The 27984-nt window shown below is 35.9% G+C and overlaps 2 protein-coding genes and 1 long non-coding RNA gene across 3 annotated transcripts; all 3 read left to right on the forward strand.

Moving 5' to 3' along the window:
• Positions 1-3215: 3215 nt before the first annotated feature.
• LOC135691751 (uncharacterized) lies at positions 3216-12174 on the forward strand. The gene is made up of 6 exons (XM_065209714.2): positions 3216-4273; positions 5368-5465; positions 6045-6132; positions 6460-6570; positions 11516-11609; positions 12038-12174. The coding sequence occupies exons 1-6, from the start codon at positions 3569-3571 to the stop codon at positions 12088-12090; spliced, it is 1149 nt and encodes a 382-aa protein (XP_065065786.1). The 5' UTR covers positions 3216-3568; the 3' UTR covers positions 12091-12174.
• Positions 6577-10690, forward strand: LOC148958607 (uncharacterized). Its single transcript, XR_016144513.1, has 2 exons — positions 6577-7780; positions 9591-10690. It is a non-coding gene; the product is annotated as an uncharacterized LOC148958607 (long non-coding RNA).
• Positions 12175-12621: 447 nt separating the features above from the next.
• Positions 12622-27959, forward strand: LOC135691753 (E3 ubiquitin-protein ligase RNF216-like). The gene is made up of 13 exons (XM_065209715.2): positions 12622-12756; positions 14190-14240; positions 15033-15104; positions 15946-16060; positions 17254-17353; positions 18326-18404; positions 18865-18962; positions 19171-19252; positions 19849-19899; positions 21277-21325; positions 21961-22001; positions 22907-22988; positions 25513-27959. The coding sequence occupies exons 2-13, from the start codon at positions 14205-14207 to the stop codon at positions 25605-25607; spliced, it is 900 nt and encodes a 299-aa protein (XP_065065787.2). The 5' UTR covers positions 12622-12756; positions 14190-14204; the 3' UTR covers positions 25608-27959.
• Positions 27960-27984: the final 25 nt, after the last annotated feature.

A 27984-nucleotide genomic window follows, 5' to 3' on the forward strand; every position in this document is an offset into this window, starting at 1 on the left:
TTGAAAAAAAAAAAAAAAAAAATAACAAAAAAAAACCAATAAGCATTTTCAGCTGTTGGAAAGCATGTAAGTAAAACAAAACATTTGCCGTTGTTGGCAGAATGCAAATTTATAAGTACAAACAAACAAACAAAAATATTAAGCGTTTGCAGTTGTTGGCATAAATGCAAAATAAAAAACAAAACGTTTGCTGTCGTTGGCAAGCATGAAAGATAAAAAGCGTTTGCTGTTGTTGGCAAACTTGAAAAATAAAAAGCGTTTATTGATGTTGGCAAACATGCAGTAGAAAAGCGTTTGCTGTTGTTGGCAAACATGCACAAAAAAAAAAAAAAAAAAAAAAAAAAAAAAAAAAGAAAAAGCGTTTGCTGTTGTTGGCAAACATGCAAAAAAAAAAGCGTTTGCTATTGTTGACAAACATGCAGAAGAAAAGGGTTTGCTGTTGTTGGCAAACATGCAAAGAAAAGCGTATGCTGTTGTTGGCAAACGAATGGCAGAAAAGCGTTTGCTGTTGTTGGCAAACGAATGGCAGAAAAGCGTTTGCTGTTGTTGGCAAACATAAAAAAAAAAAAAAAAGCGTTTGCTGTTGTTGGCAAACATACAACGAAAAGCGTTTGCTGTCGTGGGCAAACATACAAAAAAAAGCGTTTGCTGTTGTTGGCAAACATACAACGAAAAGCGTTTGCTGTCGTGGGCAAACATGCAAAAAAAAAAGCGTTTGCTGTTGTTGGCAAACATACAACGAAAAGCGTTTGCTGTCGTAGGCAAACATAAAAAAAAATGCGTTTGCTGTTGTTGGCAAACATAAAAAAAAAAAAAAAAAACTTCTTTTCTCTTGCTTTCTCTCCCCGCTTCTCTTCACCAATAACTTCCTCCCTTAGTAAGGTTAGGGCAAGAGTCTCCTCCAGTTACAGGTTTTCTAAGTCAGTGTTTGATGGGTGTAAACATTATCATGTTTTTTGTGGCGGGGTTAAAAACTGAGGCAGTTTTTACCCTGGAATCAAACACCGACCATAAAATTGCGTCATTGCTCAGGCAAGACAAGGGCTGATGCACCGAAAGCCCAAAATGTTTTTCCTGAGATTAGGGTGTTGTTTATCATAACTAAGGGGCCCCCGCGATGGAATTAAATGGGAATTAATCGTTTAATTCGAGTTAATACCCGCGGGGAAAGTGCGCAGATTCCCCTTTCCTAGAATCGGGTGGTCCCACACGTATATCCTTAGTAGGCTGTGGATATCATGTTACCTTAGCTATTTGCTAATCACCTTGTGGTATTATCTAGGTGGCCTTTTCCTGGCATATTTGTTTAAGTACAGTGATGCAGCTAGGGTCATGTCATATTTTGCAGCAAGACTCACGCGTTGTTTGTACGCGTTTTCCCCTCCCATCCCTGTCCCCTTGTACTCACTTCTCCTCCTGCTTATATCCCGTTATATGCTTCCTTCTGCCTTCTCCTGTCTCACTTCTTCTCACACAGTCATTCGATTGTGTGACAGGTGTATCAGTCTGATTATCGGGGTTAAAAACTGAGGCAGTTTTTACCCTGGAATCAAACACCGACCATAAAATTGCGTCATTGCTCAGGCAAGACAAGGGCTGATGCACCGAAAGCCCAAAATGTTTTTCCTGAGATTAGGGTGTTGTTTATCATAACTAAGGGGCCCCCGCGATGGAATTAATACCCAGTTGTGGATCGAAATAGGCCAATCAGAGACACGATCACATGACTGTTGAGGTTGACAAATCAGTGCCGCTTGCCTATTGAGAATGTTACCAATTAAGAATGCTACATGTTTCGGATTATTGGTAAAGCCTGATCGTCGTTCCACCTAGCAGTTTTGGAATCTATCTACATAAGCACGAAAAACGGCTACTGTGTGGACAAAAGGAGTTCATTATCACCTTAGGACTCCATCGGTTACATGGGCTCCGACGCAGGTTGGAAAGTGGAGGGGCCAAGAGAAAGTGTAACAATCATAACAAAAGTTTTTTTAAAACAGCTCTATTGTTTTGCAAAAAAGTGAGGGGACCATGGCACCCCCGGCCCCCCTTCGTCGGAGGCCCTGGGTTAGGACTCCAAAAATCGACTTCGGCTTTTATATAACCACGATATATAGATAGGGCGAGAAAATCGACTTGGCCACCCCAGGGAAAACATAGCCACTCCAGGGAAAACAAAGCCACCCCAGGGAAAACATAGCCACCCCGCCACTGTTCGTAGGCTATTGTTTTTTACACCCAGGAGGGGGGTATACTCTTGTACATTTAGGATAAATTAATTCAGATAGGGTTATAAATTTCTATTCCTTAAAAGTATCTTTTAAGATGAAATTACACCAGAAACATTTGTTTTTGATTAACATACTAAATTAAGTGTTTGATTTGACAATTCTTGCGGTTTTTTTCTGCAAATCGATTTTCTTTTTTCAGATGTTTCTTAGATTTAAGACTCAAGAACATAATACAGCATTTCATGAACCCAAAAAGTATTTGCAACATTGGCTTACCCAAAAAAGTATTGTAAGCGAATGAGATGATATCAGAAATACTTTCACGATGAATGGTATTCACATCTGGGTTTCAAGGCTCCTCTTTTCATTCTAGTTTCAAGCCTTTATGTGCTGCTTCTGATGCCTTTGTTAATAATAAAGTAGTAAGAGCTCTGAAGTTAGGAATTTCTGCACGAAATTTTGGTCCCTTGAGTCAGATGAGTGTCCTTATGTTGTATGGGAAGAATTTATCGTGCCTTTTTGGAATGCTCTTGCCACGTTGTTCTCTTCTCCCTTGGCTATGCCTGCAACACGACGAGAATGAAGGCATAGTGTTTTTCTCCAAAATTCTTGATGTTGGGGTGGGGGTTGAAATACAAAAAAGAATTATTTTCACAGTCCTTAACATTTCTTAAGATAAACTCGGCTCTTTAAGTTATGTTTCTCCTCCTCTCTCATACTATAGGTACCTTGGGTAGAACTGGTGCATCGGCTCTCTGATGGGGAAAAGTAAACTTTTCTTGTCAATTTCCTGACCAGACTTTTAGGCTGTATGGTAACTTGATACCATCAAGTTATATTCTAGTCTAGGAGTTATATAAGTAAAGATGTATTTCTATACTTTTCATGTATTTCGAAATATCATATCACGTTGCATCACGTTACCAAAGGAAGCGTGCTTGCTAATATCTTTCCTTGTTTTGTAGAAAACCAATAAGTATTGTTCCTAGGGGGAGGGAGATGACTGAAATTGCTTTTGAAAATTGACTTGAGTATTCCAAGACTTTCGGCAGGCATTGAAGTTCCCCAAGAAAGTTCCAACAATTAAGCTTTTTCTAATAAACTAAGTTTTACTTACCTTCAGTTGCGTCGCAAAAATTTGAAGAGCACAGACAGCGCGAAGCGTTGAGAAAAGTGGGGGGTCTAAAAAAGTGCCAAAGCCCGCTCCGCGGTGCCTGGAGTACTGTAATTGTATTTTGTGTTTCTTGATTGAATTGAATTAGATTTGTCATACATGGAGTAATTCGTCATTTACAGAATGGCAATATAATAATATGGCGGGAAAATGTTTCCTTTAGATGTTAGTGTTTTTTATGCTACCACAGATTCCACCGAAAATGCCGGATGAAATCGAAAATGAAGTGGTTACACAGATACAGCCAATATTTCCTCAATTTGATGAACACGTTATAAGGATGGCTATAACTCACGTTAGACAACGCGTACAGACTGCTCAGGGAGGGCAGCCATTAACGACAGCCTTGTTACTCCCAGCTTGTATCGACTTCTTGCTAGAAGTTACTCAAGATTTTATCCTCCCATTAGGGAACAATTTACAAGTAAATGGAATAAGTCGACCCTTAGTCCCTGTGTCTGAGGAGGGAAAAACAAATAATGGGGTTCCTGCCGTTATCGTTATTGACAGCCAAGAAGATGCAGATAAGACTCTGATTACGGCTGATACTAAGATGAGCGTGACAAAGTCGAATAATAAAGACAAATATGAGCCTACAGTGTATGCCGGAATTGAGAGACCGGCTTTTGATTCCACAGTGACTAATCCATGGAATACGATCAGGTCATCTGACAGTTCTTCGAGTTCTAGTAGCAGTGGTGGTAGTGAAAGTTCTGATTCTCATTTGCCCTCGAGTAGCTCGTATGATTCAGAAACTTTTACAAACAGCTCATTAAACACTAATGAAAATTGTGAAGAAAATAGGAGAAAGTCTGATCAACAGCTAAATACTCACAAAGAAGTTCTTAAGTCTGCTCTGGAGATAGTGGTAAGATTTTGAGAAAATGTTTCAAAATGCAGTCGTGTTTTTAATGGCATTGAGTCATGATGAAAAAAGAGGGAATACCCAGATACACAATGCAATGATTTTAGTACTGCTATACCTTAGATTTTAGTATTTTAGCTTTACTTTTGAAAAGTTTTTATTAATCACCAGTTCCATCAACAACTCATTTTCCTTCCCAGAGCTTGTAAACTTCAAAATTTTGTGCCCTTTTTCTTGCTTCCCAGGTTCTTATAACCTTTCTTCTTTCAAAACCAAAATTGGCAAACCTCTCCCTGTCTTCTTAGCCTCTCTCCCTATTCTCTCTTGGTAAGACTTAGCTATTGGCCTCCAGGCCACTTTCTAGCATAACTGACTGAAAAAGATGTTTACAATGGCTGCCAAAAATAGCATAACACTTCAGAGACAACACTGAAGGCAAATTACACTCTGAAAAGAACATGTATTTACCATTTGTCAGTGTCAGACGAAAAAGCTTTAAGTATGTTGTAAAATGTTTGCTTTTTTCAAAGCCATTTGCATATTTATTTCAGCGTTAAAATTGCTTTATAGTAATGTATGGTATTGTATGATATCAGCTGAATCCTGTAGAAAATGAATACAAATTTTACAATCAGGTTTGGTAGAAGTGTATCAGACAGAGACCATAATTTCAATGGCCCTACAGCTATTCATAAAAACTTGTCCAATTCAGTTAAAATGTCTGAAGTCCTCACATGAGAAATTGAAAAGCAACAAATATGTATATTAAGATAGGAATGAACATAAAATACACAAAAAGACAATGCACTGTCTATAGAATATTTTCATAGACTTTTCAAGCCACCAATCAGCTCAAAAAACGCTAAATCAGTAAGATTTAAACTAAATTACTGTAGATGCATGCAAAAGAAGTATTTTAGGTTTAATTTGTATCAGTTGAAAGTAAGTTTATAGTCAATTTTGCTTCTTAAATATGTTTTCCTGTCAAGACTTTAGGATGTGGGCGTTCCTGTTTAGGCTTTAGGATGGTTCAGAATTATTGCTTGCTCTGAGAGACAGATGCTGAGCTGGTTTTCTACCATTGTTTATCATTATAGGTAGGAGTGGTGCCAAATGTTGATGAGAAATTTGCAATGGATTATCTTAAGCGTTCTGCACAATGCATCAATTATGACCAAGCTAGAATGGCTAATGAGTAGGTTTAATGCATTTCTTATTTATATTTTTCTCATTGTCCTAGCAAGTTGTTAAATCATGGAGTTCCTGTAAGGTCAACAGACTGCTTGATTCTGATGTTTATAGGTATTTATATCAAGGGTAAAATGTGGCATCAATTCAACGAGCATCCACGGAATGCACTTCTCATGTATGGCATAAAATAATTGTAATTTGCACAGCATATCTAGATGGCATAGCATAGCATATCCAAATTGATGTATTTTCTAATCTATGTAACATTAAAATCTCATGCATTCTTGGTATTGCCAACATATTGTAAATTTAGATATGTTAGTTAAAGTACGTAAAAAAGTATGGAAACAATACCAAAAATTGTGGCTCGTCAATATAAACTTTCACAGCTAAGGAACTCTGATCCTGAGCATCTCAAGCAGGAAAATATTTTTTAAAATAGAATTTTTTCATCATTTTATTGGATTTTGAATTAAAAGAAAGTTACAGATTTCTTTGCTTAGAACTTTGGGGTCTTCATGTTTACTTTAAAACTTTTTGTTGTGTTTAGATGCATAAACTTATTTTTACATATCTCTTTCAGGCTAATTGAACATTTGTTTGAAAATCATAATTACCCAAAGAAAGTAGAAGTTGTGAAAGATGTCAAAGATAATCTAAAAAAAGAGAAGGTATATTTATTTTTATGTTAACAGGGACAAATATATTAAATTAAATTTGGTCTTTTATAGTATTCTGACTTCATTTATCATGGTCTGTAATCGTGAAAAGTTCTGAACTGCACTAGCCCACACACAAGAAACTTTAATTAGACTTAGTTTAGTAAAATGTGGAAATAATAACAAAAAACATAAACATTGCACCATTAAGTCCTTTTTCTGATATTTCCCAGAGAAAAAAGACCACATAATGACTCAAGGTACTTAGAAGTCCTATTTTTACACTTTTCCTTACTATCTTCAAGAAATTCAGTTGAATGGTAATTGTTTTTGCAACAGGTGACATCAGATGTTGATTACTACAAGGTAGAAGGTTTGCAGACCAGTTTGAAGCAGCTCAGTCTATATAAACTGCAGTGCATGGTTTTATTGGCAAACAAATTCACCTTGGTATGTATATTAGCCACTTAAACATTATGTTAGCAAACTGCGTCAATGAAATATGAAATATAAAATAATTTTTTCTGATTGCTGAAATTTTATGATTTCCTAAAATTGTTTGCTAAAAGAGCCCAATTTCTATTTTTTTACGTGACAAATCTTGCTTTGCAAAACCTCATACCATATTTTTTCCTAAAATTTGACGTTTTTATCTAGAAGAGCTCAAAAGCAGCCTAATAAATATCCCTTAAAAAATAAATCAGATAAAATAAGATTATTATGATCATTTCATTCTGCATTCTTAGTATTTTAGAATCTATTCTTTTTCTATTTCTTGCAAAGAAGCTGGCCATCCGTGCAAAGAGCGCATGCCCATTTCTTTGCACCGGCCTTGCTTTCCCAAGAAGTGTAGTTTGTGCATGCCTTATCAAGGCTTTAAGCTACTACTTTTACAGGAAACATCCAATCCCACGCAAATGTTTTCCCTGTTTGCATGTTTCTGTTTTTATTTAATTGTGGATTTGGGGTTAGGTTTACATGAGAATGTTATAGTGCACCAGAAACACAGCCGTGTTTTTATTTGAAACTGGATTCAATCATTTACACAATACACCAATTCGACCTACGGCTGCACTTTGAAAAATTCTTCAAATTATTTTGTACAAAATTTTTGACCTCAGATTCGGATTGACAGCAATAATTTTAGTCTATTTGTAAGTTTTCATTATGATATTGCTCACGATATTGATTTTATGACGACATGAAGATAAAAACTTTATAAGGGATTTGACCGTGATTGGCGACTAGGGGGGTAAAGTTTCCCCCGGAACGATTTTTGCGGTCAAATCCCTTACAAGTTTTCAAACTTCATTTCTCGGTTAAATCTAAAATACAAGCTCAAAAAATATGAAAAATGGTATCCCGCCTAAAATTACGACGATAAAACCAAATCTGAGCTTAAAAAAATCGTATAATTAAGTTTGGAGAAATTTCCAAAACGAGGTCGTAAGTCGAATTGGTGTATCAAAGAGATGTACTGGATTGTGAAGCATTATGATGCAAATAAGATTGGATAGTTTTCTAGAAGGAGGTTCAGAAAGGGCCTAGGCATCCTGTGCAGTAGTGTAGCGGAGGGAATAGGCAATTTTAAAGCCTAGTTTTTTAGAAAATACAATATTCCTAGGTGATGGCTAGGTGATTTGTTTGCGCAAAATATCAGGTAACTTGAATCTTAAAATGTTTCCTTGTTTAATTAACGAAAGCTTAATAAGGAGTAAACTAGGGGATGGACATCTTTGGCGGTTGGGGCGAGGTAGGAAATAGGTGATGTTCCACTCCAGATATTTTTCAAACCGTTCGTATTTCTGCTTAGGGCTCCTAGATTTAAACCAAAAAACTAAGCTCAAAAAAACTTCTTTGTAAAAAAACGTAAATTTTTTTCCGGGTAAAAGTATAGGGGTAGGTTTTTCCACAGCAACTGTGTTTTGGATTGAAACATTGACAAATCCAGCTTGAAATTGAGGCAGGTGATTTTGCTAATTACATTTTGCAAACAAACCCGCTGATTTGTCTAGAACAAAATGTGCTCTTGTTAAATAGAACCCCATTGCACTCCTTGATCCGACAAAGAGGGAAATTCACTGCCTGCCTGCAAATTTATATCTGGTATGGCCTGAGAAGCATTACCTTAAGCCTTACTTCACCTATTTGTTAGTTACTCTAGGAATCTATTATAGGTCCTTTCTAGAGTTTGGTCACAAATCCTCTCGGGATTACAGTCCTTGCTCTAAGCAAAAGTTCAGTTCAGTTCAGTTTCATATTTTAAATTCTCTACATACAATTCATTCACATCAACAATAAATAGTAACTGATACATAACATACAATTCAAAATTACGCAAAGTCAGTACATTATCATCAAAAATTAATACAAAATTTAAATGCAAAACAAAGAGTGGGACAGATTGTATGGAGGGAAATACTTAAAGGAGGAGCTCTCTCAGTAGTTACATTAATTCTGCAAAGCACTCAGCAAAACAAACATGCTCCATAAAACAGCCTTCAAAGATACTCAAAGGGCTCTACATATTTAACACCTCTCAGTAAATTTTTCTTGAGAGTGTCCTTGGAAGAAGTGTTATATAAGAAAATCAAAAGGGTAACCAAAAAGTACCAGATTATTAAAAAAGAAAAGAATAACCCTCAAGAGCCGTGTAGATTTTTTTGAAATATCTTATTTTTTGTAATTACAAGTCCTCATCCCTTGAAGAACTCTTTACCTATAGCTACTTTCATTGAAATGCCACAACATGATTCTTTATGCCACAACAAGGAGGTCATTGTCAATAAGCAAAGAGGATTGACCTAGTGGATTCGCATCTAGAACGTAAAGCTGTTAACAGGATGCTCTTTTTCTTCCATACTGTAGTCATGTTTCTTCATGTAAACAGAAGGCAAATTTAGTATGATCCAGGGTAGAAATTGGCTCCTTTTGGGCTGACAAGGGGCTGACAAGGGGCTGACAAGGGGCTGACAAGGGGCTGACAAGGGGCTGACCCTCCTTGCTCTACACCCTTGGATATGATATTGTACCATATTTCTTTTTTATCACAGTATCTTCTGTACAGGGTCTTAGGCCATGTCTACACAGACATGCTCCAAAGGCTGCATTTTCATCTTAATGAATACAAATAAAAGACTCGCATCTATGTTGCTGTTTCAAAAGTTCCCACTTGCGAAGGGGTTTCCAAATTTTTGTGTTTTTTGGTCACAGATTTACCCTTTCCAGGTAAAAGGTAAATCGTATTAAATTACCCTTTGGTTAACAAATAGTATTCTTTTTTGTATTTTTCTGAATTATTTTATTTTGTTCCAGAATTTATAGCATAGATAGTGCAATAAAGTATTAGAAGTTCAATATTAGAATGTATTTATTCAGGTTTCTAAATTGCAAATCAAAATCTGCACACCAGATTCAAAGATGATGATTTGAAAAATATGTAATAGCAATCTCTTTGCGCAAAATATCAGGTAACTTGAATCTTAAAATGTTTCCTTGTTTAATTAACGAAAGCTTAATATTTACAGACAACAGGATTTCAAAGATAATTAATAGAGAGTGCGGGAAAATAACCGACCCGAGCGGGGCTCGACCTCACGACCCCTGACTTTGTACGTCAAGTGCTCTGCTGCTGAGCCATCGGGTCGTGCTTAATATACTTAATAAGGAGTAAACTAGGGGATGGACATCTTTGGCGGTTGGGGCGAGGTAGGAAATAGGTGATGTTCCACTCCAGATATTTTACAAACCGTTCGTATTTCTGCTTAGGGCTCCTAGATTTAAACCAAAAAACTAAGCTCAAAAAAACTTCTTTGTAAAAAAACGTAAATTTTTTTCCGGGTAAAAGTATAGGGGTAGGTTTTTCCACAGCAACTGTGTTTTGGATTGAAACATTTACAAATCCAGCTTGAAATTGAGGCAGGTGATTTTGCTAATTACATTTTGCAAACAAACCCGCTGATTTGTCTAGAACAAAATGTGCTCTTGTTAAATAGAACCCCATTGCACTCCTTGATCCGACAAAGAGGGAAATTCACTGCCTGCCTGCAAATTTATATCTGGTATGGCCTGAGAAGCATTACCTTAAGCCTCACTTCACCTATTTGTTAGTTACTCTAGGAATCTATTATAGGTCCTTTCTAGAGTTTGGTCACAAATCCTCTCGGGATTACAGTCCTTGCTCTAAGCAAAAGTTCAGTTCAGTTCAGTTCAGTTTCATATTTTAAATTCTCTACATACAATTCATTCACATCAACAATAAATAGTAACTGATACATACAATTCAAAATTACGCAAAGTCAATACATTATCATCAAAAATTAATACAAAATTGAAATGCAAAACAAAGAGTGGGACAAATTGTATGGAGGGAAATACTTAAAGGAGGAGCTCTCTCAGTAGTTACATTAATTCTGCAAAGCACTCAGCAAAACAAACATGCTCCATAAAACAGCCTTCAAAGATACTCAAAGGGCTCTACATGTTTAACACCTCTCAGTAAATTTTTTTTGAGAGTGTCCTTGGAAGAAGTGTTATATAAGAAAATCAAAAGGGTAACCAAAAAGTACCAGATTATTAAAAAAGAAAAGAATAACCCTCAAGAGCCGTGTAGATTTTTTTGAAATATCTTATTTTTTGTAATTACAAGTCCTCATCCCTTGAAGAACTCTTTACCTATAGCTACTTTCATTGAAATGCCACAACATGATTCTTTATGCCACAACAAGGAGGTCATTGTCAATAAGCAAAGAGGATTGACCTAGTGGATTCGCATCTAGAACGTAAAGCAGTTTACAGGATACATTTTTGCTTCCATACTGTAGTCATGTTTCTTCATGTAAACAGAAGGCAAATTTAGTATGATCGAGGGTAGAAATTGGCTCCTTTTTGGCATTGACAAGGGGCTGACCCTCCTTGCTCTACACCCTTGGATATGATATTGTACCATATTTCTTTTTTATCACAGTATCTTCTGTACAGGGTGTTAGGCCATGTCTACACAGACATGCTCCAAAGGCTGCATTTTCATCTTAATGAATACAAATGAAAGACTCGCATATATGTTGCTGTTTCAAAAGTTCCCACTTGCGAAGGGGTTTCCAAATTTTTGTGTTTTTTGGTCACAGATTTACCCTTTCCAGGTAAAAGGTAAATCGTATTAAGTTACCCTTTGGTTAACAAATAGTATTCTTTTTTGTATTTTTCTGAATTATTTTATTTTGTTCCAGAATTTATAGCATAGATAGTGCAATAAAGTATTAGAAGTTCAACATTAGAATATATTCATTTAGGTTTGTAAATTGCCAATCAAAATCTGCACATCAGATTCAAAGATGATGTTTTAAAAAGATGTAATAGCAATCTTGTTATTCAGTATTCATTGCTTCTTTTCCAGATACCATATAAATTCTTAAAAAAAGCATTTTATGAAAATTTCCAAAGATATGCTAGAACATACAAGCACCTTCAGGAAATGCTCGATTCACCTGGTGAGTTAAAAAATTTTTGTTTGTTCATGTTTAGGCAAAATATTCCAAGATCCCTGCTTGCTGAAGTTGGTTGAATCTTGCCTAGAATTATATTGTGCTACCAGAATTATCTAAGGTAACTGGTAGGTTCATGTAAGATTCAAATATTTGTGAAAGCATAACAAACAAACAATATTAAGGAATAAGTATAAATAGAATTTTTTGTAAACATTTTGTCATTAATTGGCACATAATGAAAGTCTTTATTTACCTTTTTTAAATTCTTGCTTAAAATGGTAGCATAAGAAGAAATCAATTTTTTGAATTGATCTTTTGAAGATCTGCTTATGAAGGTCTGCCCAGTTAACTGCTTAAAATTTAAAGATGTGTTCATCCTTGTTTTTGTTAATGTCCGAATAAACTGAAAGTTTGTTTTTTTTGTTTTTTAGCTTACGGTACAGTATACTATTTCAAGTTTCTTTTCACTTGTAACATCTTTTAACTGGTAAAAGGCTAAAGTATTTGCTTCTGACATGTTCATTTCTTTGGTTATGTCACCAACAAATTAAAGATTCCAGAGGGTGTCTTCACAAGTGAAGCTTTGGATTATTTACATCTAATGCCTCTGCTGTGTCAGAGTTTTTGTTTTTATCTTTGAACTAAAAAGGTGTATCTATATTTCTAAGTACCTGGGTTGAATTGAATAAAGTACTAACGATTAGGATACAAATTGGATGTTTGCAATATGTTCTCTTTAGGAATTCTGTGTTGGGACAAGGTTGGTAGCTTTTTTATCTCATTTGTTGTTCAGTACACTGCTTTGAGTTGTGTTTATTAGAAGCTGTAAAATTAAACCACACCCAATAGAAGATGAGCCAATTAAATGCAAATGAACATGATTTTATAGCTCACACTTTTTTATTCGCTTTACATTTCAACATTTTTCTTTTGTGGATTGCTTTTTATTTTTACATCCAGTCTTGTTGTCATAATAGCACTTCTTCTAGTTAATGAGATATGAAAGAAAGTATTTTACATTGCAGAGGAATTCAGATCCAATTGTCTTTTGCGCCGCCGTCGGCCACTTCAATGTGCCCCCATAACGCTGCAAATTGACCTGGGAAAGGAGTGTCAATTTCTTGAAAGGCAGGCAAGGAAGAAGGCAGAGGTAGATATCTCTCATAAATCTTAAGTTCATTCAAAGATTCTGAAATAGATATCCAAAAAGCCAGTCACTGCTCCCTTCCTTGCTATAGTTCAGTTGCAATGTGTTGATGTGATTTTATCAAGTCAGGATTCAAAACTGCGAACAAAGGTTTAAGTGCCTTCAGATGCGTTTCGTTGCATTTATCGGTGAACTCATAAGAGCTTATAATGCGGTTATTGACCAAATTTGAAGAAATGTTACCGTTTGATTTGATTTGATTTGATTTGATTTGATTTGATTTGATTTGATTTGATTTGATTTGGTTTGATTTGATTTGATTTGTCCCAACACCTCCCCTTCCCAAGTCTTCCTTTGCGCTTAATCCCAATCCAGTTCCCTATACGCTTAATCCTAATAACGAATTATTTGTTATTATGAAATTTTAGAAATCATTTTTATGTTCAAAGAATGTACAGAATGTTTTGTTGTGTACAAAATTCATTCTAAAAGTGTTTGGATTACAACCAGTACTTGCATTTAGGCTGTCTTTGGCCAGTAGAACATTTATTTACATCATAAAATTGTCAAACACTTTTAAAATACACAATAATTTTCTTCTCTCAGTCATTTCAATACGTACCTTATTAATTGATTGATTTTAAATCGATTTTAAAGCTGTCTACGTTAATAATTCATTCAACCTTTAACTTTTATTGATTGCAATTCAGTTTTTCCCAGAAGCGTTTGTCATGTAATCATGCTTTTAAAGTTGATGATAAATTCTTCCAATTGCATCATCTGCTACCATCTGTCAGTGCTCTCGACTCCATGTTTGGCATTACATTGATTTAGATAGATTTTCGAAAGGTATTTTGTTGTCCTGGAAAGCAGAAACTAGCGCAAAGTGAACTTCCTTTATTTGTTTCAACATATAAAATATGTACATAGGTTTATTTTTTATTTGGAACTAGTGATTCGAGAAGGAGCTCAGGGTTGCATATAAGATATTTTTGTGCCTGAAAATAACATATTTGAACAGATATGTCTCAGATACTAGCCGTTGCATTTTGCCATTAGGATGTACAAGCCAGGAGAAATTATGTTTTACATAGACGTAGGCACCAATGGGTCACAGGGGCCCCACTTTTCAGAAGCTGGCTTAGGTGCCTCTTTTTTGCCTACATTTGTCCCCTGCGACCTTTGAAATGCTTCCTACTTAGATGATGTTTGATAATTTGTATGCAGAAGCAAGATTAAACCACAGAGCTGCAACGAATTCTTATTCTCCAAGTAGTTTCACCGCGTTAGTAGGCTGTTAGATTTTACGACAAATTAAGGATATAGATTATTGATTAAGATTTCACGACAAGGTTATTTATAAAAAAACTTCTCCTGCTTTAGCATGTACGTTAACGTCTTTAGTTACACCACACATAACTTTCGCCATTTTGTAGGACGTGGATCATATAATGGCACAACGGTTAAATGAGCATCAATATCAACAGGTATGTGAATATTCTGTTTAAGAAACTGCATGCCAAGCGAAGTCTACACCACTTTACTTTTACAGTTTAACCTACTTTTTCATTAAAGCTGCCTTTCGAATACTTAATTGGGCCTGGGTATAATAACACTTATAATAACAAGTAATTTTTTGATAGTTGGCAAGCAGATCGACATTCCTTGCCAATTCTAAACATTACACGCACCCCTCCCTATTCCCCTGAAGCAATGTTGACGATTTTTATGCAAGTGCTTCGCAAACCTGGTTTTTTATGTGCCAAGCCGCGCTTCAGTCAAATACGGATAAACATTTGCTGATAAACATTGTTAAGGGGACGATGGGGGACGTGTGATGTTAGAAGCTGGATGACCCAGAGAGATAGTAAGAGGGCTTTTTGCGTTTGTTTAAAGAGGTTTCGTGGGGGTTGTAGCTATAGATATTGCTAATTAAAGCCATTTTACAACCCATTAGAAATGCAGTTGTTTTAAAAAACCCAATTGTGCAATTAATGTTCTACATATTCTACAGCTGCACTCACAGTTATCTAGATTTCATTTTTATTAGAACTTACCTCTTGGCCTGGGAGCACCTCCAAAATCCAAAGGATAGGCTCAAGTCGGCAAATTTTTGTATTGTGCAGACTTACCGAGCGTATATGTTAAGCATTCCCATTCATTGTTACATTATGATGTCAAGCATTCTTCATCTTTACGAATAATTTTGATGATATAGCTTCCTACCTTTCTTGTATGCTTATTTCGAATCCTGTTTCACTTCCTTCATTGATTTCTAGGAAGGCCAGTATATAGAGTGTAATTGTTGTTTTGGTGAGGCTGTTTTTGAGGATATGACGCAATGCAGTGAGGTTGGCAATCAACATTTGTTACTGTTTTTTAGTATTTTTATAATATTGTGGTATTTTTGAATAAATTTATGTTTTTACGTAAGACTTTATCGCTTTATCACATTTGTATCTCAAGATTATCTTCATGATTATCGATATGTATCAAAAAAGAATGGCCATCCAAAAATCAAATTAGTTGTTTAATAAATAATAGGACACTCAAATAAGCAGGAACTTAACTGCGAAAATTGGTGTCCTGAAATAGAGCTTTTTTAGGAGCAGGATTGCATGTGTTTTAAAAATCGTACTTCTTTGATTTTTTTGTTCGAAAATTAGTAGAGTGAAACTGTTTGTAAGACACGGCTATTTGATACGGTTTTTCATAGAAACTCACTTCATAAGAACCCTGAGGCTCGATTTGCCATAGATAAGACAAACGTAAGACTGTTTTTGAAAACTTCCCCCTTGTTAATAAAACAGAGTAGATTTTATCAGCAAATCAACCGAGCTGTTATTTAGTGGTCTTAAAGCATTTGACAGTATGTAGCTTTACGACAATCAATGTTGAAATAAGAACACCTTCAAGAACACCCGAGCCTGAAATCATCTAAAGAGAACACAGAGCCTGGGCAAAAGTTGTCTGGTTCTTATAAGAAAAATAATGTATAGGCCATTCTGGGGAGGATTTAGAACGTATACAATCCTTGTTTATGGGGAGGATTTGGGACGATCTCCTGGCATGGTTTTTACGATGTCGTAAATCGCCCTTGTTAGTTTTTCTTTACAGCTTTAATCTTTAAATCCATCAGAACTTGCAGTAGAGAAGAGTATTGACTGGGCTTTCTTCCCCTTTTTTCTGTAGGGTCACTTGTCCTGTCTTGAATGTTTAAGGAACTATGCAAAGGAGGCAATATACGGATCAGGAAAGATACCACTTTGCTGTCTAACATCTGACTGTTCAAGCATCTTTCCTTTAAGTAAGTAGCCTTCAATTTGCTAGGTAGGAGTTTTATGTAGTTTCTCTGACGTGGTTTATTGCTGATGCTGCCAGAGAGTTGCTCTCAGTATCAGTAGAGAGTGTTTTCAGATATTGTTCTACCGTAATGCCTCGAATAAGCGCCCGGGCGCTTATTTAATTTTTAAGGCTCCAGGGCGGCGCTTATTCGAGGGGTTCTATTATTCAATAACTTAACCTCTAGGGTGGGCGCTTATTCGAGGGGGGCGCTTGTTCCATGCATAACGGTACTCTCATTATTGTTACTCTTGTGGGACATAAACAGCACAAATGCCAATCAAACATCGCCGGCTCAATCACTGACATATTGGGATAATGAAATAACTTTATGAACATGTGACCTCCAGAATGATTTTCTTGCCCAACTTTGAATCACGATCCAGTTCATCTTTGTATAAAACTATTGTAACGGCCTAGCCATTTTTTGTTTGAAAACTGTAAAGATATACTTGGCTTGTTATTAAGCAAAAACTCAATTAACGAGAAAGCTGGTGATACACTCTCAAAACTTTCATGAATGGAAATCTTTGCAATATTCAAACGAAAATTGGGTAGGCCGTTACAGTAGTTTTATGCAGCGATGAACTGAGTCGGATGGTCAATAGGCCGGTCGGTGAAAATGCTTTCTCTGGTAATTAAATGTTGCCCCTTCTTGCTATCTTCGATTTTCTAAGAATTGCACTCCGATAGTTTTACTTAGATTTCAGGTTCCTTTTCCAACTAGTCTAAAAACGTGACTCTTTTTCATTTTGGACTTTCCATCTTTCTAAAAATGGCTAAACACTCAAGCTATTCCATTTTCAAGACACAAGGAAATAACTTTTTTGCTTGATTTGAATTTGCCGTCAAGGATCCTTGAAGTACCTGCTTTTGAAAGAACAATTTCAGACCTGCCATCTTCTGATATCATAACCCTTTTGAAATATTCCCCCTTTTACGTATTAAAATGACCTAGCAACTAGCAAGGTAGATACACAACGAACATTTAGTCCTATATTTGTTATTTCTACCAAGATCAAATTTCAGACATTCTCCACATTAACATATATCCCCCCACAGGCAGAAACCCCTAATTCCGTGTATTGTTGCTCGACGGTTTTTACGTTACAAATGTTTTTAACGTTCTACTTGTTAAGTTAGCAAATCGATTTTCAGGCCAACTCGAAAAGGCATTGGATTCCAGCATGTTTGACAAATATCAAGAACGGTTACAAGAAGAATCTCTCAAGATGGCTGAATTACCTGACCTTGTAAGGTAAGTCTCGTGTTAGATTTACATTAAAATTTACATTGAACAAAATTTTCTTTTCCTCAGAAATTTCTTGGCTTGTAATACTGGTGCTATAGTTTTGTTTCTTTATAACTACAATTTAACGACAGCACTTCAAGCGGTTCTAAATTGCTTTGGTATCTGTGAACCGTTGGTATGTCGAAAAAATAAAAGTCCCATAGTCCCAACGAGGACATTCATCTTTGATCCGCTTTGGATGCCAATGTTTTTTCACCTTTTAAAGAAAACGAAAAATACAGTAATTACCTGCATAAAACAACCAATAATTTTGCCTGTCAGTCTGAATTGCTCTTTATTAGAACTGGATGCAAAAATGGTCCTTTAGGTTCATAAAATTTTAACTGTATCAAATGGCTTTGTCTTACAAACAGTCTCATTCTACTAATTTTCGAGAAAAAAATCAAAAAGGACGATTTTTTAAACACTGCAATGCTGCAAAATTTTAAAATTTCATAAAATTTCTGTGAGAAAATTTTATTTTCAAAGATTATATTGGATTTAAAAGAGTATTTGGTGCAATGGCTGCAGAAAGAGATGTGATTGGTTTTATGATTTTATCTTTTATTGATTATTGGTTGCACATAACGCCCAATAAACGATCTGGGTGTCAAATGGCCAAATGTTTATCTAGAGATTTTCAGTATTAGACCTTTGTTTAAAAAATCTCTATTAGAAACTCAGCCCTAGGGTTGTGGAGTGGTTAAAGAATTTCTAGAGAAGTTTCAGTTAAAATCAATAGCAAACCTACATTTTCAGTTCGTACCCTCATGAGTAAATGATTCTTCAAATTGAGACTTTTATATAAAAGATCTCTTGTATTAAAGAGCAATTTTAATTTTCAATTATCAGCAAATATGAACATTTTCAATGATCTGCTTGACTTGGCTGCTATTAGATTGTTACTTCCATTATGTCGCATTCTCTTACCTACTATAGGTGCCCGTCGTGTGATTATGCCGCAGAGATGCCTGCTGGCGATAAAGTTTTCAAATGCCAAAATACAGACTGCATGAAGGTTTCTAGTTTTTCCTTTAATTGCCTTTATTGATTTATAATAACTGTCAACAGTGGCAGAAATTTTCGGGAGTTTGGGATGAGCTCGGATCCTCCCCCTATAACGTCCTTGTCGGAAAATTTGGGCTTTGAAACCTCTGTTGTCCTGTTGAGTCTGTTTCTTTTCGAAAATTCGTAGGCCTGAGAAAAGCCCTCACCTGTATGTCTGCCTAAGACTGTTTTCATCTTTGCAAATCTATTGCATTTGCATCGATATGTTGTGCCATGTGTAAACTTTTTGTTCTGGGGTTGTTCGAAACAAATATTGGTAACCTATAAATGGGGGTATAGATAATTTGGATATAATCAGCCATAAATCTGTGCTTTTTGAATTAGTATTTTGAGAATTTTCAACCTTCCTATTGTCTCTTGTTGAATACTTTCTGACTCAATATAAGTTAAGCGATCTCTTCTTTCTGAAGGAAACCTGCAGGTACTGTAAGGAGCCTTGGCAGGACCATTTTGGAATCCCGTGTACAGAAATGGAAAGTGGGAAAGAGAAAAATATACGCGTATCTTAGTAAGTGCTGTTTGCTGCCAATAGCAATCAATTTTTTTCTCATAAATCGTTTTGGTTTCTTGAAAAATATTGTTTCCAAGCGTGCTTGGTACTGCCATTTTCTTTATCTTGCCTGCAGAATGATTTTGAAGATATTTTCTTATTTGAAATATTTTCTCCAAATTTCGCAAATATCTTCGTTTAATTAACTCGCAAAATTCATCAATAGCGAAGAGAAAATGTCAAAAGCGAAAATCAGAACATGTTCACAATGCGGATGTGGATTCATGAAGACAGACGGTTGCAATAAAGTGAGTGATTTGTCGCTTTAGAAGCAATCTTCTTTGCTAATTGTTAGTTCGATTTAAGGGTTCATTCATCGATAAGACCAGTGTTGTGGAAGAAAGTACTGAAAAAATGTCAGGACTAAGTACCTCTTTAGAAAGCAAGGACGGGTTTTTTAAAGGCAAGTGTCGGAAGGGGGGTGCCTAGAAAATGACGAAAAGGCCCTTTTCTACAATTCCATTTTTAATATAGAGCTAAAGTTTCAGTTTCACTAATGCTAAAGAGGAAAATGTTAACGATATTAATGCGAAAGAGGATAAGAAGATATAAAAAGTAAAATTTTAGCACCATTTGATTTTCACTGACTACGAAAAAAATCTTTCTTCCGAACCAAAGAAACGTTCACCGAACAACACAAAAGTAGCTGTAAGAACCCTCTTCTATCATCGCGTTATGTTTTTCGGGTGAGCAAGTTGTACGAAGAAGTTGTTCTTGATCATTCGAATGCCTTGCGCACTTCATGGTCAATAGGAAAGGAATTTTTGACACATTTTCCGGGCATCAAAGCGTACTTCATGCTTAATCTCATTTGGTCCTAATCTTTATATTTTCATACTTTCAGATGACATGTCGATGCGGGACAACGATGTGTTATATATGCCGTATATCTAAAGTAAGCACTTTATGTATTCTTTCATTAGATTCTCTTAGGGTAAAAGATTGTTGTGACAATTCTCGAACCGTAATATGCCTTCCATTGTATCACTGTGATTAACACCTTCCACTTTCTACGTATCCAAAGTAAAGTAATCAGCGACACTTGTAGCTTCCCCTCGTTTTATGTGTACTGTATACGCCCAGTCTTGTATTTAGTCAGTCGGTAAATTCATCAAGACACAACGGTCACATAACAGCGTCTCTTGCTGGCTCCGTGTTTTCTGTGCGTTATACAAGATCATAAAAACGACTGCGCACTTAACAGAAGCAAAGTATAGGCAGTGATACCACTGGTTTGATGTTTATGCAGCAAAGTAGTCCATACTGATGGAAGGTTAAGTAAGGAGTCTAGAATCAAGTTTTGTATCTCACTTATCAAAGGGCTGACAATAGAGAAAGGGGTTACGCGACCCACGATAACATGCATTTGACTGAATTCGTAAAATCGGCCTAAACCAAATAAGAGTATTTTTGGTATTTTAATGATTTATAAAAACATAACGACGATAACCTACATAGGAAGACGATGTTAAACATTTCTGCAACCCAAGGACCGCGGAGCGTTTAACGGATTGAGGGGGCTTAAACGTTTTTTTGGAGGGGGGCTAAACGTGCTAAAACCAAGAACAGGGCGATTTTTTGTATGGTTCTAAGTACATTTTGGAAATTATTTGGGGGCTATAGCCCCCTCAACCCTGCTGCAACCTCTATAGACTTTCATCACAAATTTAAATGAAGGTTTATCGTTTGAAGTTTTACTCAAATTTTCTTCAGCAAACAAGGAGCTTCTTCAGCAAAATCAACAAAGTACGCATGCATTTCCCCGCCTCGCACCACCGCTAGTGTTGACATTAATCAAGGAGATATAGGGGATAATGCAAGGTTGTTACTAAAAGATGTTGCTGAAATGTCAACGAAGGATACTGACCATTTACATTAAGTCCTTAAAGACTATGAAGTTGTATGTGAGATGAGCTTAATGAAGATATAAAACGTAACCTTAACGAACACGAAAATTGCAAGGCGCTTCAAGCCATGGATCATCGTCAACCTAAACTGAGGCTAGTTTCTAACCCTTTCTGGTTACCAGTGATGCGGTTTGGCCAGTTGATGGGATCAAGAGATCTTGAATGCTAAATAAGGAAATGTGTCTTTTCGGTATGACTGAGAAAGGATCTGGTTGATAAAAACATTCACATCGATACAAGCATCAGTAAGATATTTAACGAAAAGAGCTTTGAGTTTTTGCATTTATTAGCCTTTTCGTTTTTAATTTCTATGCAATTACCCTTTATGTATTTTGCTTTTTGACCAGATAAATCATTTTCTTTAGATTGGATATCAACACTTCTGCAGTCACCCTCGAGATCCAGGAAAATCATGTTTGTTCCCTTGTTGTTTCATTTTCTTGCGTCACTCGCTTAGTTGAGGAAGAATATCTGCCCGGCAGTTTCTTTGAATCTCGAGAATTCAGCTTTACTCGTCGATTAAGCTATGTTGGAAATGTTTTATATTTTGACGAAAACAAAGTGACAAAGACGCCAGCATTGAACCATATATACTATTTGCGATTGGCTAGATTTGCAAGTAATAAAGTAAACCAGAAAATAATAAAAAACGTTGGTTTGAAGAAGCATATAAACAATCAGTTACGTTTATCAAGCAACTGATATTTTTTCCATACACTAGTGCCACTCTGTAATTGATTTGCCACATTCAAATACCATTGATTTGTAGTATACTAAAAGCTTTTTCGTCTGACACTCCTCAGATTATAAAACGTCAAAATAAGGTTCCGAAAGAATAAGATTGAAAGATGGAACTGGGTATATATTTTCCATCTTGTTCTTTCAGAACCTTATTCTTACGTTTTATACTCTGAGGAGTGTCAGACGAAAAGCTTTTGGGAGCATGTTGTAGTTACAAGGTACATTAGTATCTAGGCCCTTGAGTTGAAGATTGATCCGTAAGCTATTAGTTTCGATCTTCAGATTTTATGAATGATTTTTCTTTTCAGGTACAATGTGCAAAAAGTGTTCTTTATGGACTGACCCAACCGTACGTGCTATTCTCCATTTTTTAATTCAATATTTTATTGTAATAAGTCAGTTGATTGAAGCAGGTGATTATCGTGCTAGAGATTATTGGTTCCAGTCCAGATTAAACCAACGGTTCGGACACTGCTCCCTAACAGCCGGCAGCAGGGGCGGATCCAGGGCAAATTTGAAGGAGGGGCAGTTGGTAGTGTTTGCGCTGAAAAATGTTGACAAGTGTTAGCTTTATACGACAATTTAAGACCCTAACTACCGACGGAAGGCACTTTGCAAGGCAATTTTCAATAATTGTTGTATATCTTGAGGTAATCCTTGAAGCGAATAAACCTATAGAATCGGGTTAAATCTTAGAAAGGGGCGTACAATTTCCATAAAAGGGGCGCCAGACTTACTTCAACTCGATGAGGGAGGGGCAACTGCCCCTAGTTGCCCCCCTTTAAACCCGCCACTGGCCGGCAGTAACTGGAATCCTAGGGGTTATGATGATTTGTATAATGTTTGCTGATGCTGTATAATATTGTGAAAGCTGCCACTAACCTACAGCAGCCGCAAAAAAGATTATTTAATGGGCAAAAATGCTTTTCCTAGAGGTACCAAAATATGGAATAGCGAGTAAAAGCTAGCGATAACAACTAGTGGTCTTGAGTCTTACATATAGAACTTTTCATATGAATTTTGTATAAAGTACTTTTGGTAACAATCATTTTACTAGGTATTATTTTGTTCTTTCAACATAATTTTGTCAGTTTGTATTAGGTAATATTTTATTCTTTTTTTTATTAATTTAATCTAAAATCAGTCAAAGACGAAATCAATGAAATCAATAATTTAAGTGTAAAAGTTACATTTAATTTCAAGTTAAATGTAGGGTCATTGGGCTAAGTCTACCTTCTTCATTCTCCCTTGTAGGAAGACGACGAAAGGGCCGTAAGGGAGCTGAAAGAGGAAGCTGCGAAAGAGGTGGCAAAGGTTAAGACCCCAACCCAAAATGGTATGTAATCGAGCTTTGAATCAGTCAGAACTTCAAAGGAGGTAAAGAAATGGTTGTCAGTCTAAATTTCTACCATTGTTTTAGTAACAGAAAGGTACCAGTCTTATGAGTGGCCTAAACTGTCCTTTTTGCCTTCGTCGGCTATAAAGGAGGCTTAACGGGGCCTTAACAAATGCTGCTCATCGGAAAATTACAACAAGATATTTTGAAGTAAAACCAGATCCACTTGCCCAAAAATATTACGACAAAAATGTTTCTTTTCAATGTTATCCTTACTGAAGGATTCGTTGCAGGTCATGAGCGGTAAAGAAATTATTTCTTATTCTTTTTATTAAACAAATTTTAGCAGTTGCAAAAAGATAATGAATGAACAAGAATGATTTTGAGCTGGAAGGTCATATTTCCATAATCTTGTGGATTTGATCCGAAGAAGAGCACGATAAGGTCACAGATTTTGAGCGATCTGAAAAATGTGGGCATTTATCTTTGAAAATTGACAAAAGACAGACGTAAGTCTACTGCCTTAGAATAAGATTCACTTGACAGTTTTCGCAATTTCTGCACAGATTCAGCTGCGTGTTTGCTTGATCAGTCAAACTCTGAAGACAAATACTTGTACAGTAGAAACCCGCATAAAAGAACCTAGCTTTTTCTCTCGCAGCCTGAATCGGTTCTTAATTAACAGGCTGCTATTCTAAGTTCCAGTCTATAAGGTTCTTAACAAGGCTCTTAAATACGTACAGGCCTCACACATATTAACAATGTTTTCCACCGTAAAAATTCGCACTAACACCGTTAAACCAGCTATATTTTTCATGTTAAATTTAACCCAATCAAATTCATTTTTCTTGTTGCGTTGTCCATTTGGAATGCAACATACCATAACCTGATTTACTTTAAGCTGGTTTAATTTTCCTGTGTGAATAGGGAATAAGAATACCAGTCTATATTTTATATACAAATTTAAGAACCTTTCCAAGTTTCAGCTTCTTTGGAGTTCTTATTAAAGGGGTTTAAAAGATTAAATTTCAGCCTCGAGGTTCTCATAAAAAACAGGTTCTTTAATGCGGGTTTCTACTGTACGCTAACTGTTTCATCACGCTACTGGTCGAATATCAGTTCGCTTTGCTAGCAGATTTCATTTTAGTCCAGACAGCCGTACAATTTTTGTGATGAAGCGGTCACAGTGTAAACGCAACACTTTTCCGCGCGAACTTTTGTGCTTGTCCAAGTTTATCCAATAGAGGGCAAAAAGTATCTGACGACGGGTAAAACGTGAATTTTAGGCAACGGCAAAAAAGCGGGGTGAACAGGAAGCAACACAGTAGCGGGACTCATTCGAGCAGTTTTGTTATCGATCTGTAGATTTTTTAACACATCTTCGTGGAAAGGGAATCGAATCTAACAGTCAATCTTACAACATAGAAAATTAAATGCACTTGATTTATATTTAATGTATTTCTCATCAGACGTAAACAATATCTAATACAGCAGCCCCTTTTCATACTTTTCCGAAACCGTTGAAGAGAACGCTGGTATATGTTAGCTGCATAATTTCCCAAAATCGTGAGACAGTCGATTTGATGTCATTTCAATTGTTGGCGAAACTCCTGAGATATTTTAGAAATTGTTTACTTTTTAAACCTAAGTCGGGGGCCCCCATATTTTTGCATGATGCGTTATTGGCCATATTTTCGTGCGTGAAATTGTGAAACCTCGATTTTTTATGCGTGATTTCGTGAATTAAGATTCCTGCGTGAAGCGTGAAGCATGAGTTTTCCTTGCGTTATGTCGTGGAAAGGCTTTAACTATCCGTGAATTCGTGAATGAAATTTTGAATGATAATTTAAAAAATTGCCTCAATTTGGTGCGTAATGAACCAATAAAAGTTAAATATCAGACTAGTATTTTTGATTCACTGAGTGGTTTGATTGCGCGTAAGTATGGACACAACAACAGTAACCAATTTGACCAATACAAATGTGCAGCTCCAACATTGTATGTTATGTGGAAACCATTGTTTATATGAAAAAGACCAGAAGACAGAAGGATATAAAGATATTTAAGTGAAGCCATTTTGTCAAAAGAATATTGACGTTAACTGTACGACGAAACATTTAAACATTGTACTCTGATTAATAGATTTCGACTCTAAAGGCTAAAATGAATGACAATTTGGGAGGAAAGATTATTTCGAGGATTGTACGGGAAAAAGGCTTAATTTAGCTATTTGTTCAAGAATTGCGTGCTCTTTTACTGAGTTACTTTTACAAAAAATATTTAAAAGCAGGAAGAGATTGTTATATTTAAAAGAGGAAGAGATCGTTTTTTTGTCAAAGTAGACGATATTTTGTAGAAATGCTCAGTTGAGAGATTTTAAGACGAGTTTTTGATGATAAGGCTTTGAACAACAGCTGGTGTCTTTGAGAAAATCGAAGAATTTATGATGAGGAGTGAGGAGTCTAGTGATATTCTTTGTTAAAAGTGGTTTTTGGCGTCAGGTCAAGATGTTGTTATTTTGCAGATGTTCACGTTGTTTCTGCTGGATCGAAAAGACCCTTAATGGTAGGGCCGCCTGAAGAACATAATACACCAAAGAAACATAAAAAGAGACGATAGGAGCGTGCTGCTTTTCTCAAAGTTCTTTGATTCGTTGCTCAAAATCAGCTTGTTCGCTAAATAAAGGTATGGCAAAGCATGGAAGAGAGAAAATTTCTTCAAATTATTTTTTGAGACTCTAGAACCAGCGTAAATTCTTGGTCAATTGTTGAACTTTCTAAGCATTCTCGCTTGTCATTAGAGAGTTATTAAAGTATAAATAACTGAATGCGTTAGCCGTTTGAATTCCACTCTCTAGTTGTAGCAGCGAGTTTGGCGACAAGAATCTTAAACATAGCTTAAAAGGGAAAATTTTGGACTAGAACGATTTAAAAGAACGAAAAGACAAGGGCATTCTTTATTCTATTAAGAGACATGAAGAGGTTCTGTCAGTGATTTTTCTTTTGCCATTAAAGAACGACCCAGCAATTTTCAAAGAAAGTCTCAGCTTTGTAGGTTTTGCAATTACTAAAGAGAACCACAAAACTACGACCAATTTGACCCCAAGAGCTACTGTTTGTGTAACCGATGTATTTTGTTACTGGCAAGACCATCTGCAATATTGAATGCGCTGTGTAGACCAAGTTAGGGACACTATGTTGTTGGCCAACTGCCAAAAATTGTTTGTCACAAAAGTTGAACTGTTTTCAACCTTCAAATATCGTTGGTGAATTCGCTTAAGTCCCTTGAGAACAAACAAATACCTCTAACCGCCGCCAAATTCGCTCGAGAACTCTGCAGATGGAAACCGTCCTTTATCTTAATCTCTCGTAATCCCCTCGAAGTTAAAATGTATCAAAAATATTTCAATAGTTTCGAATTTTGTGTATTTTGTATATGAATCGTTCTTACATTTGGAAGAGTTTTGTTCAGTTGGAATATTTTTATGATCACAAACATGTTTTTGACTTTGTCTCCTTCTCGTTGGATCGTATGATTTAACAAAATAATTCTTTTGCTGCAAAGTCAGAGTCACACCTAACAAAAGGGCTTTCCTATGACGTCATCTCACGTTTTCTGTTTATTTATTCCCTGATCTTTCTCGAAAAGATGCAAAGAAAGAGGTTAAATACTCATCCTTACTCAGTATTGGGTAGCATAGTGATAAACCTCTTTTAAACAGAACCATTCGAAGGGCATTTCTAAATCCGTCCAGTTTTCATTAGTAACAAATTCGCGTAACGTTATGTAGAAAGAGTTGACTGGCGGGCAGTGCCGGTCAGTAGCTATTTGACGTGAATTGTGTAGATGTGAATGACTAAAGGGCATCATATCTGAACGGTTTAGCAAGCTATAGACAACGATCAACTGAAACACAACAACAGCAACAACAAAAGCAGCGCCAAGAAAATCAAAGGACATCATGTGGAAAGACAGAATCCACGCTGGGTTTAGACATGAAGACCAGTAAAGGTTGTTGAGAAATTGTTCCTAAGCGAAGATCTGAGACATTATTAATACAACAAACTTGCAATGAATCCTCTTCAACTATTTTGTTTCTTGGAAAGCCAATTCAACCGTTTATTAGCCTCATGTTTATTAGCCTCATGTTTATTAGCCTCATGTTTATTAGCCTCATGTTTATTAGCCTCATGTTTGTTTAGGCAGATGTTTATTAGGGGAAACCGTTTTTTGCTACTGCTTTCCCAGAACAGGTACATATGTTTTTCTTGATTGATTTCTTGTTCTCATATTTTTGCAGAAACATGCAAAAAATACCTCGTAAGAATTAACAATTATTTTTCAGAACCCAATTTATTGCCATGATATGCTTGAGTATTTGACTTGGCGTTTGAAATTTTGTGCTTTTTTGGAAGTATTTGAAAGAAAATGCTAAGATTGCCTTGCATAAAAATGTTATACCATCATAGGGTTCAAAAATCACTTTATTGATGCAAAACTGATTTTTTGACTTTGTGGTTGCGAAATGATGTTTCAAAATATTTAGAAAATTTGGTTGGCATGTTTGCATGAAACGATCTCACGACAGCTGACATTTGTTTTTCAAACGAGAACAGACAGATTGCCAATTTTTGTGCGAATACTGTTATTTATTGAAGTAAAAGGCAACTGGTGAGGCACTTATGATTGGTGAAAAGCATAAATATTCAGTTATTTGTTTCAGCTAATATGAACCTACCTATCTTTTGGCAATATTAATCAATATATGTACAGCTAATTAATAAGCTAATTAACGCCAACATATTAAATTAAAAAGCCTTGAGTTGCAATTTTTTGCCTACAAAAAACCTAAAAACTATAAATACCGAAAAACTTTGAAGATGCAGCACGTTTAGGAAGGTTTAGTATGGATATTGGCAGAATGTTATTGCTTTATTGGGATAATACCGTCTAAGAGTTTAAAATGAGATTGTGAATTTGAAATTGTGCCCGATAT

This window comes from Rhopilema esculentum, chromosome 13 (assembly GCF_057945365.1).
Source record: "Rhopilema esculentum isolate cy_ngs chromosome 13, ASM5794536v1, whole genome shotgun sequence".
In the NCBI taxonomy this organism is placed as follows: Eukaryota; Metazoa; Cnidaria; class Scyphozoa; order Rhizostomeae; family Rhizostomatidae; genus Rhopilema; species Rhopilema esculentum.

Coding starts and splice junctions, on each gene's coding strand:
- LOC135691751 (XM_065209714.2), top strand. CDS start 3,569: ATGTTAGTGTTTTTTATGCTACCACAGATTCCACCGAAAATGCCGGAT. Junction 6,571..11,515: donor TGGCAAACAAATTCACCTTG/GTATGTATATTA, acceptor CTTCTTTTCCAG/ATACCATATAAATTCTTAAA. Junction 11,610..12,037: donor GGAAATGCTCGATTCACCTG/GTGAGTTAAAAA, acceptor TTTGTTTTTTAG/CTTACGGTACAGTATACTAT.
- LOC135691753 (XM_065209715.2), top strand. CDS start 14,205: ATGGCACAACGGTTAAATGAGCATCAATATCAACAG. Junction 22,002..22,906: donor CTTTATGGACTGACCCAACC/GTACGTGCTATT, acceptor TCTCCCTTGTAG/GAAGACGACGAAAGGGCCGT. Junction 22,989..25,512: donor TAAGACCCCAACCCAAAATG/GTATGTAATCGA, acceptor GTTATTTTGCAG/ATGTTCACGTTGTTTCTGCT.